Source organism: Magallana gigas, chromosome 3 (genome assembly GCF_963853765.1).
Source record: "Magallana gigas chromosome 3, xbMagGiga1.1, whole genome shotgun sequence".
In the NCBI taxonomy this organism is placed as follows: Eukaryota; Metazoa; Mollusca; class Bivalvia; order Ostreida; family Ostreidae; genus Magallana; species Magallana gigas.
This window is the reverse complement of record NC_088855.1, coordinates 51206950-51218938: the sequence shown is the minus strand read 5'-3', so window position 1 is coordinate 51218938 and position 11989 is coordinate 51206950. Positions and strand designations below refer to the sequence as shown.

General features: G+C 33.4%; 1 protein-coding gene across 2 annotated transcripts; it reads right to left on the bottom strand.

Moving 5' to 3' along the window:
* Positions 1 to 2847: 2847 nt before the first annotated feature.
* Positions 2848 to 9263, bottom strand: LOC109619093 (multiple epidermal growth factor-like domains protein 10). 2 transcript variants are annotated; one of them, XM_066080189.1, is made up of 5 exons: positions 8794 to 9263; positions 8226 to 8495; positions 4104 to 4230; positions 3935 to 3966; positions 2848 to 3285 (listed from the first exon to the last, which is right to left on the bottom strand). In XM_066080189.1, the coding sequence occupies exons 1-5, from the start codon at positions 8864 to 8866 to the stop codon at positions 3029 to 3031; spliced, it is 759 nt and encodes a 252-aa protein (XP_065936261.1). In that variant the 5' UTR covers positions 8867 to 9263; the 3' UTR covers positions 2848 to 3028. The 2 variants fall into 2 exon arrangements, with proteins under 2 accessions (XP_065936261.1, XP_065936262.1); XM_066080190.1 differs by having other exon boundaries at positions 2848 to 3249; positions 8794 to 8881.
* Between the last annotated feature and the right edge of the window lie 2726 nt (positions 9264 to 11989).

The following is an 11989-nucleotide window of genomic DNA, read 5'->3' as shown; positions in this document are numbered from 1 at the left end:
TTGTGTTGTGTTGTGTTATTATGTAGGTTTTACCCTCACTAATCATAAGCTCGGGGGGGGGGGGGGGGGGGGGGGCAATACAAAAAAACAACAACTTTTTTTTGCAAATTTAAACATAACTATGACCATACTAGTAATTCAGTCCATTCAACCCACTTTCAATTTGCTTCCGACGAAATTGTAACCGGCTATACATAATAATGTATCAGAGGCGGATCCAGCAATATCGGAAAGGGGGGGGGGGGTCCAATCCATAAATATAAAAACGCGTAAAATTCAGCACTAGTTAAGGTGGTATGGGTCGATATTAATAATGTGGATAAAAGTAAATTATAAACAAATACTTTCACCCGTATAAAAAAAATCAAATTTTACAATATTAGACCAAGAAATAAGTCTCAAGTTAACCCTTCTTATGGTATTTTTGCCACAGAATTTTAGTTAAGCATTTGAAAAATAAAATGCATTTCACGCGTTTCATTATGTACAATCGATTTTCGTTAGAAATAGAGAAGAAAATACCTAAGCGATATTGCATGCTTTATGTAATTTTTTAAAAAAAATTCCACATGATATGCTTACTAAAAGAAATAAACACCGGATGCTGAGGAAGATTACTTTATAGTCAGGTTCCCGAGTACCTTCTGTTTTAGTATTGGGGACCCCAATAATAAAAATAGAGGAGTCTCGGGAACCTGACTAATAACTTTACTTCAATAAAATATCGATAGGGTGTTGTTTATAAGAAATAAATTATACGTCCGTTGTACTAACATCTTTTAAATACTACATGTAGTAAGCGATTTCTAAAGCATTTATGTTGGATAATTATAGTATTTAAATTGCAGATGGAAAAAATTGCCTTCCAGTTAGAATTTTAAGTTTAAAAAAAAATCATATGTCCCAGAGAAAGGGGGGGGGGGGTTCCAACCCCCAGCCCCCCCCCCCCCCCTGGATCCACCAATGATGTAATATGTAACAAATAATTAAAAAACAATCCACAAGATATAACAACTCCAAATTACGTGGCGGTACCATACACTCCCCTTTCCAATCCATGCAATTATTTTTGATTCAACGGAAAGCAGCAAACAAATGTTCAAATATGTCCTTTGCAAATTTACAAAATAAAATACGACATATTTACATGTACCTTTATTTTCTATCTGAGTAAATAGCGCTTGAACATTTCTCGTATTTTTGGTACACACAATGAAAAGTCATGGTTTAAACAAATATAAGGGATAAAATTAACAAATCTCGGAGTTTTGTCCATTTTTGACTAATGAAATATATCTAGAATGCATACAGTCTCTCCAAAAACAATATTAAACAAGCTCTTGACCTCCTCTTTAAAATGATGTCAAATTGAATATAGTAGGTACCGGGATTACTTTTCCCGTGATTAAATATAGAATGTCAAAATATTGTTTTATTTTCTACATAATTCCTTTAGTTCATATATTTCAAGACAGTAACCATGTATTTTATATTAATGACCCTTGATATGGGATGTTATATAATAATATTTATTTATTACTTAAATATGTCTGAATGTTTTAATAATACTATAAAGATCATCATTTCCACCTTTGTCAAATAAAAAATAGCCAAATTGATACATTTTAAGCAAAATACCATAGGGTCCTATGTTAAAAAATAACAAACTTTGAGATGACCCCTTAAAAACGGTGTGGTAAATGTCTTCTTTTTTTTTTATCTTAAAATAATAATTATACCACTAGAAATTCATGTAAAAAAAATTTTCATTCAAAAATCTAGGACAGAACAAATTAGACCCGGCCTCGTTAACACAAATAGTTGCGTGAATTACACTAAATATATACAGTACCGATCAGACCCAACCTTACACCAGAGTAGACCCCTAACTAAACCCCGGGTTTATTTATGGGGTTTACCGTGGATCTACTTTTTGAAAATGTGTTTACTATGGGTCCACTCGGGGTTTATATGTACTTTGGGTTTATTCATGGTTTGCTTTTTGGGTTCACTTAATGCACTGAAGTGTGAAGCAGACCCGTCTTTTATCTTTCCATCTTAATGCCTGTAATTCCTGCTCCTTGTATATATTCCAAATACACATGTAGTGTCTGCTTTCAAGGGGTATACATGTACTTCTGATCAGGGTTTACTCTCTGTGTCCACTCTGGGTTTACTTTTGGTTTACCAAGAGTAAACCCCGAAAATAACTTGGGGTTTATTTGGGGTTTACTTTCTGTTAGGTTTGGTCTGATCGGTACTGTGCATGTGTATGAACATTTTGATGGACTAAAATTTCAGGAAAACAACGTATATTGAGCGAGGAAAAATTGAGTGGAGATGAAAATAAAACACGAATTTGCGGGGTTTTTATTAAATTTAATATATGAATGATTACATTTTGAGCATATTTACAGACACACGCTTGCAGACATTACTTTCTTTATGACAGCTAATACACAAAAACATTGGTAAAATGGGTAGGCAAACCCGGGCCGGGGCAAAATAAAAGCCGGGGCAGATCGATATTTTTCAATTTTCTTTCTTAATACTCAACCAATCTCATTGAAATTTTCAGGACATGTCAACAATTAGTATAAGTATATTCGCTGTGAATATTTCTGCAAAACAATGTATATTGTAAGAAATTTATCGACGATTATTGATTTTCAAGTTGGTAAAATGGGTAGGCAAACCCGGGTCGACATCTTACGGTTTTGTGGACTTATTTAAGAAAAAACTGAACATTTCACGTTTCATCCTTTTTTTTTGGAAAATATCGATCTGCCCCGGCTTTTATTTTGCCCCGGCCCGGGTTTGCCTACCCATTTTACCAAGACTCACAAAAACATAAACCACAAGATTCAGAGATACAATGCATACATTAATGCATCACAAAGATTTGATAAGTTGAAAAAGATGTACATGTGCTTCTTTCCAAACACTATTCTTACATAGAACATTTAATTGAAAAAAAAAATATTTTCACCAAAACTGGAAGAAGAAAAAAGCCATGCACAGAAGGTAATTAGCTATCATAATTATTACGGGAATAGTCGTAGGCAAATCCATACGGATTGTCGCTTGCAAAAAATGGTTCTTTTGAACTGCTAGTTTCCTTATGAGACTCGTTGCTGTTGTTCACCCTCAGTGTCAATATGCTGTAGCATGCCTCTTCATTGCTATCGTACAAAGGTTCCTCTGACTGTCCATCATTAATCTGGTTATGCGCAGCACCATTTGCATCTTCTAAACCATAAACATTAATGTGGTGATTGCGGTATTCTAGAAATTTAATGTTACAATTTCATGTATTCTCAGTTCCAAGGTATCATCGATTCACTTTTTTGCTTAATTACTCGATATTTATAAATTATACCTCAAGGATCAAACGATGTTCATTCAAAAGTATGAAAAATTCAAAGATTGCTCTTTTAAACGCCCCCACTATAGTTTATCAGGTATCAATATACGGCTAAAATATGATTTATTTATTTTTTTGGGGGGGGGGGGGGTTGTATTGCAACAGACATGAAAAACGTTGAAAAATGTGCGAGGTAATCTGCGGCTTCCGAATGAAGAAAAGATGTCAACATTTTCCGTAAGAAATATGTTTTAGATCATGTGATTTTTTTACTATTCCGAGTGAAAAAATGAATTTGACAATGAAGATATCTTGGATATTTTTTCACGAATTTGAATTGTATACTTCTTTCACCGGTTCGTGTTATTTAGAATTAAAAATCGTCCAAAAACTTGGGCTAGACTAAAAGCACGCTCTCATTTCTTTGCTATAAAACTACATAACAAAGCGTTTCAAGAATAATGATTATATCTGAATTATATTTACGTAAAACTACATAACAAGGCGTTTCATGAATAATAATTATATCTGAATTACATTAAGGTAAAACAGTAGAATATCATTGGTTACCTTCTTTTTTCCTAACAGTTCGTATACGCAACCTATAAAAGACAACAAAATATTTATCAAATTTCAGAGAGTACATATGTATGTATACGTTCATGTATCAAATTATGATAGATTTTATATTGATATCGATGAAAGGAACGCTTTTATCGTATTCAAACCATGATATTACCAATAGAGGAGTGCTACTAGGAAGAAAATGCAGACAACGACGGCACACGATGTTCCAAATAGGAGATGGAAATGGCTTTGGTGTGGGTTGTTCCCTCTCGTTGTTCCAGTACCTGATTGTGATTGATCTAAAAGTTTATGTAGTGAACATGTATGTATGTTAAAAAAAAATCCTGCAGCAAAACACATAACTACCCCCCCCCCCCCCAAAAAAAAATCAAAAAAAAAAATCAAAAACAAACAAACAAACCAAACAAACAAGCAAAAAACAACAACAACCCAAGATATTTGGCCATGCAATCAATAATGTTCATTTAGGTTAATACCTTTGGCCTGGCTTAGTCATAATGCCACTTTGGTAGCTAAACACAGTTTCGTATAAAATCCGTTTTTCTCTGGGGAAAAGCATGATGGGTAGGGATTTTCCTGCTATTTTTATGCGGTATACATGAAAATCGAATTTTTAAACTCTCAGTTGCATAATAAAGTGAATTATCTTTCGAATACATGAAAAAGGTATGTAGAAAAATTTTAAAAATTAATTAATTTTAATTAATCTAAAATAAAGGGCGGTAACTCCAAAAACATCCCGATTTTACACATGCAGAATTTCATGAATTTTTTAGCGGGTAACATAGCTCTTTAAAAAGCTGGCGAATGTACCCTGAAAATACTATGAAATGATGCCTATGGACTTGTTCTTGAAAATGTACAGAAATAAAAATGGCTGATTTGGTTGCATTCTGCTTTTAGGGGGAGCCTAAAATGCATGGGTGTACTGCATTTAGAGGCATCCTTTTGTCTATTTTCGGCATGTTTTGAGTGCCAAATAAATTCTAGCATTAGGTTACATGTGCATTATTTTTAAATATTTACAAAATTCACGATTTTATCTTTCTATTGATATATAAATATATATGTAACATATTTTAACAATTTATTTTTATAGGGGTCAGTTTTGCTTGCCCCTCATCTGAAAACGTCCTTATAACGTTACATATAAAACTGTTTTATATGTAACGTTATAAGGACGTTTTCAGATGAGGGGCAAGCAAAACTGACCCCTATAAAAATAAATTGTTAAAATATGTTACATATATATTTATATATCAATAGAAAGATAAAATCGTGAATTTTGTAAATATTTAAAAATAATGCACATGTAACCTAATGCTAGAATTTATTTGGCACTCAAAACATGCCGAAAATAGACAAAAGGATGCCTCTAAATGCAGTACACCCATGCATTTTAGGCTCCCCCTAAAAGCAGAATGCAACCAAATCAGCCATTTTTATTTCTGTACATTTTCAAGAACAAGTCCATAGGCATCATTTCATAGTATTTTCAGGGTACATTCGCCAGCTTTTTAAAGAGCTATGTTACCCGCTAAAAAATTCATGAAATTCTGCATGTGTAAAATCGGGATGTTTTTGGAGTTACCGCCCTTTATTTTAGATTAATTAAAATTAATTAATTTTTAAAATTTTTCTACATACCTTTTTCATGTATTCGAAAGATAATTCACTTTATTATGCAACTGAGAGTTTAAAAATTCGATTTTCATGTATACCGCATAAAAATAGCAGGAAAATCCCTACCCATCATGCTTTTCCCCAGAGAAAAACGGATTTTATACGAAACTGTGTTTAGCTACCAAAGTGGCATTATGACTAAGCCAGGCCAAAGGTATTAACCTAAATGAACATTATTGATTGCATGGCCAAATATCTTGGGTTGTTGTTGTTTTTTGCTTGTTTGTTTGGTTTGTTTGTTTGTTTTTGATTTTTTTTTTTGATTTTTTTTTGGGGGGGGGGGTAGTTATGTGTTTTGCTGCAGGATTTTTTTTTAACATACATACATGTTCACTACATAAACTTTTAGATCAATCACAATCAGGTACTGGAACAACGAGAGGGAACAACCCACACCAAAGCCATTTCCATCTCCTATTTGGAACATCGTGTGCCGTCGTTGTCTGCATTTTCTTCCTAGTAGCACTCCTCTATTGGTAATATCATGGTTTGAATACGATAAAAGCGTTCCTTTCATCGATATCAATATAAAATCTATCAATATAATCACGAATCTAGTTCTCACTTTCTGTTATGACAGAATGCAGTCCTGGTTTTCTTGGATTGAACTGTAGTTCATCGTGTCCCAAGAACTCGTATGGAAAAAAATGCGAGTTTGATTGTCATTGTGATAAGGAAACACATTATTGTCATCATATTTGCGGTTGCTTACCCAAATTAATCATAGTAAGCAATGCAACTGTGACTAATGACAGCACTTCGTCAGTAAGAGTGACGTCATCATTCTCTGCAGACACTTGTCTATCAACAGCAGGACTGGCGAGCACTCGCCATGCTGAACAAGCCTCAGGTTGTTGTAAATGTTATAATACGTTGTTTATGTATGTGTGCGCGCGTACGTACTTGGAAAAGAGACTAAATTAGCCATTTACATTTTCTTTATTTTTTTTTAATTTCACCCTCTTAATTACATGTAGTTTTAACTTGAATGAAATTCTTCAATTCTGCGTCACATAAAGCACAAAGGCTCGTCCTCAACATTGTTTAAAATATCAACCTACCCCCCCCCCCCCCCCCCAAAAAAAAAAACCCAAACAAACAAACAAACAAAAATAAATAAAAAATATTCAACATAATTCTTCTCTATACGTGTATCGTCATTTTCAAAAGCAACCTTAAACAATCCGAAAGCTCTTGGCGAAAGGCGACCAAGGAAGTGTTCGAAATATCCAGCAAAGTAAAGACCAGAGGTAAAGCTCGCTATATCGTTCTCAACCACTTGAGAGTTAGGTGGGAAAATGGTACAACTAAACGGAAAAACAAACAACATTATTTATTCCAAGTAGTAGGAATTTATATTAGGTAAACACTTAGAACTTTATTTCGGTGTATAGGGAAAATAAATATGTATAAAATCTATCATTTTAAAAGAGAGAGAACAATTCTTATGGAAAAAAACAGGGAAAGAAACAATGATATCTGTTATAATTATTATGTAATAAATATAAGTATTCTGGAGATTACATTAGATTTGACCAAATGGATGTTCCTGGGTTTTTTTTTATTTCCGTATACATTTCCCCATTGTCGGAAACCCAAAGGCAGTCTCGTTTTTATGCTGGTGGGATCCAACGGTGGTACATGTATTTCCCCGATATTAAGGAAGTAAAATCGATTCTAATTTATAATAAGTTCTAGTCTTTGAAATCTTTTTCTGTTTTAAAACAGAAAAAGATTTCAAAGACTAGAACTTATTATAAATTAGAATCGATTTTACTTCCTTAATATCGGGGAAATACATGTACCACCGTTGGATCCCACCAGCATAAAAACGAGACTGCCTTTGGGTTTCCGACAATGGGGAAATGTATACGGAAATAAAAAAAAACCCAGGAACATCCATTTGGTCAAATCTAATGTAATCTCCAGAATACTTATATTTATTACATAATAATTATAACAGATATCATTGTTTCTTTCCCTGTTTTTTTCCATAAGAATTGTTCTCTCTCTTTTAAAATGATAGATTTTATACATATTTATTTTCCCTATACACCGAAATAAAGTTCTAAGTGTTTACCTAATATAAATTCCTACTACTTGGAATAAATAATGTTGTTTGTTTTTCCGTTTAGTTGTACCATTTTCCCACCTAACTCTCAAGTGGTTGAGAACGATATAGCGAGCTTTACCTCTGGTCTTTACTTTGCTGGATATTTCGAACACTTCCTTGGTCGCCTTTCGCCAAGAGCTTTCGGATTGTTTAAGGTTGCTTTTGAAAATGACGATACACGTATAGAGAAGAATTATGTTGAATATTTTTTATTTATTTTTGTTTGTTTGTTTGTTTGGGTTTTTTTTTTTGGGGGGGGGGGGGGGGTAGGTTGATATTTTAAACAATGTTGAGGACGAGCCTTTGTGCTTTATGTGACGCAGAATTGAAGAATTTCATTCAAGTTAAAACTACATGTAATTAAGAGGGTGAAATTAAAAAAAAATAAAGAAAATGTAAATGGCTAATTTAGTCTCTTTTCCAAGTACGTACGCGCGCACACATACATAAACAACGTATTATAACATTTACAACAACCTGAGGCTTGTTCAGCATGGCGAGTGCTCGCCAGTCCTGCTGTTGATAGACAAGTGTCTGCAGAGAATGATGACGTCACTCTTACTGACGAAGTGCTGTCATTAGTCACAGTTGCATTGCTTACTATGATTAATTTGGGTAAGCAACCGCAAATATGATGACAATAATGTGTTTCCTTATCACAATGACAATCAAACTCGCATTTTTTTCCATACGAGTTCTTGGGACACGATGAACTACAGTTCAATCCAAGAAAACCAGGACTGCATTCTGTCATAACAGAAAGTGAGAACTAGATTCGTGATTATATTATTTTCAACGCGTTTGTTTCAACAAGAATGTTTTGATGAATTCAATAGAAAGAGTTGTTCCGTTTCATTGAAGGAAATATTATTTTGTTATTTTTATGCCCCCTTTACCAATCTATGTTCATAAACTTCGTTTTCAAATAGTATAAAGAAAACAGTAATTTTTAATGTTTATCTTTGAAAAACAATATCAACATTATTTGATGTTTGCATTTTATTGTTGATTATCATATTACAATTCATTTGAGTGTTATACTTACCTATACACTTGTTGTCTTTTTCTTCATAGCCTGAACAGCAATACTCGTAAACCCATGTTATATTCCTATGCATTCAAAAAAGAAAGTATTTTGAAAGTGTAATTTGAGTGACTTTCCCAAGAACAACGTACATAAAAATATATAAATTAGAATTTCATCAAAACACACAAATAGACATTTTCTAAAAAAAAAAATGAAAATAATTAATTAACCCGTCTGTTATATTCTGCCTACAAACGCCATTTCCTGAAAGAGTATAAGAAAATCGGACACAAGTGTAAATGATTAAAACAAATCCAAATATCTCCATGGCACATGTAATAAACCAAACAGACCAAAACCACACCAGATTTGCGATTGGTAACAACTTTATATGTGTATTTACAAGTATTTCCGTCGCGTAATTATGCAGCATGTTCTAGACTTGTACATGGAACATCGACACGGAAAATAAATGACAGGTTGCCCAAAATACATGGACGATTTCAATATTTTCATCGACTTACACGATTATTGTATTGTCACAAGAGTAATCATTATGCAGGCACGTAGCATCGTTTTTTAAAGTTGGAAAAGGGGGGGGGGGGCAAAAAACATCTTGACAAGCAAAAAAATATAAAAGTCAATTTTTTTTAAGGATTGGTGTGAAAAGAAATTAGAGAGGGGCAGGCTCCCCTCCCTCCTGATGCTACGTGCCTGTTATGACCATAGCAGTAATTCACTATTCTATACACTTATCACTAAACCATTTACTGCTTAAAAAATAAACTACGCTCACTTAATATATAATTGTGTAAATATCAATATCGGTAATATGAATGAAACAAATAAGTTTGACCGTATTGAATATTACATTACTGCTTGTTCATGAATACACAAATTGAAACACACCCCACCCCACCAGGGATTAGAACATGATTTAAAAAAAATGAAATCTTGTATATATAACATGTACAAATTTAGCTTGGTTCCAAATTGCTTTCCAGATATCATACCATTCACCATTTTCTAAAAAAAAAGAATAAAGAATATAAACATACAAATTCTAGGCAAATTTGGACCTCTCCAAATGTAGCCCTGCATCTCAAAGAATGAATTTATCAGAGACACCTCCTTAAATTACTACACTGTTACAATTATCAGAATTCTGTTTACCTAAGTACTTTAATAATACATGTACAAATTTCATCGGACAGTTGTTTCTTCAATAAAAATGGAAGTCGAAAAATGCTTACCGTGTCATTGGAAATCCAAATATCTGATTGCACACACAAGAACTCTGAAGTTGACATTAAAAGATGCTTGAGTTTCTAATAGACAATATCTATGTAGTTTTTGGAAATCAAGTCTTCTAACAATCTGTTGGAGTTCCCTAAGGTACCAATTGTGCCCCATTGTTAGCAGACCTATTTTTGAATTCTTATGAAGCAGAATTTATTCAAAAACTTGTACGTGAAAAAAATAAATCACTTGCTGTGGCCTTCAACTCAACATTCAGATATATTGCCGACGTATTATCAATTAACAATTGTTATTTCCATACTTACGTCGACTCGATATATCACAGTGAATTTGATATAAAAGATACCACTGAGTCTGTGCATGTCATCTGTTTCATATTTGAGTATTTTACTGGAAATGGACATTGATGGTAACCTAACAACAAAACTTTATGATGACTTCAATTTTTCTATAGTCAACGTTCCTTACTTATGTAGCAATATACCTTCATCACCTGCATATTGTGTTTTCGTCTCTCAGTTAATTCGATACACAAGGGCATGCTCTTCATATGAGCAGTTTCTAAGGCGAAGCAAGCTACTGACAAACAAGTTGATAAAACAGGACTATCAACAGTCTCGTTTGAAGTCATCTTTTCGTAGGTTCTATGGTCGATACAACGACCTTGTCAGCAAATATAGTCTTCCACTGGGTCGCATGCTGACTGACGCTTTTCATACCACATGTAATTGTTAGACCATAATTAATCACTTAATTGTCTACGAACTTTTCCGTTTTTTCCCCGATTACGACAAAGAGCACACGGCGGGTGTGACCGGTCAGCAGAGGATGCTCACTCCTCCATGGCACCTGATCCTAACTGTATCTTTTTAGAGGTCCGTGTTGCTCTGCTTTGAATTTGTGTTTCGTTTTATGGATTTTTGAGATGGTTGACAGTTTGTTATTGTCATGTACAAATTTCACAAACTCAAGTCCTTATGTTTCTATCTACATCCACCTTTGTAGTGAAATATCTACCCCTGTGAACTTGTTAAGGATTCACCTGGCCTTATGATGTATTGATTGTTACCAACCTACCAACATACATCAGTTTATGTAAAAGTTTAGTTATGAAGTATGTTAACCAAAGACAACGTTTTACTTTCTATGCAAGCAATATCTTTTTATCCAATTTATAATCTAGTCTTAAACATTTTTGATGTCTTCAGAAATCAGACTGATGTTTATACAATATTTTATTTTTTTTATGAAGAAACTGTGTAAATGCTTGACAATAATTTTTCATTAAAATTTGCAAACAACAGGTGTTACTGAAAATGGACTGTGATAACTGATATCACAATAAGCACATTTGCTTAAAAAACAAGTGTAACCATTTTGCAGCCATCAAAATGTTTGTAAAGGTACCTGGGTTAAAATTCACTTGTACAATATTTTTATGATTCGGGGTGAGACAGATCTAGGACCGAATGGTTTGGAGATGTTTTATATAACTTGTAAATGTCATTTGCTTTAATGGTCCATTATTCCATTATGCACTCACTAAAAACACATATAACGTAAAAAAAAATAGATCTCATCATAAGTGAAGTAACTCAAAATTTAGAGTACTTACAACCACCTGCTATACCACAACTACTTATTATATATAAAAAAAATAATTTCCTATTTTTGTAATCATTGCCTCACATATTTTGCTTCTTTTCTAAAAGAAATCAAACTCATTTGAATTTAAGGTGATATTGGACAACCATCGATATTATAGTGGACAAATTTACATTATAATAGAAATACTTATTATAGCACTGAATCATGATTTTGAAGTAGACACTCTCATAAATGCAGCGGTGTGTGCATACAAATTGAGTAACGCGCGTTAGCGCGTTATGAAAATTTGTATGCACACACCGCTGCAGTTATGAGAGTGTATACTTCAAAAAACCATGATTTAATG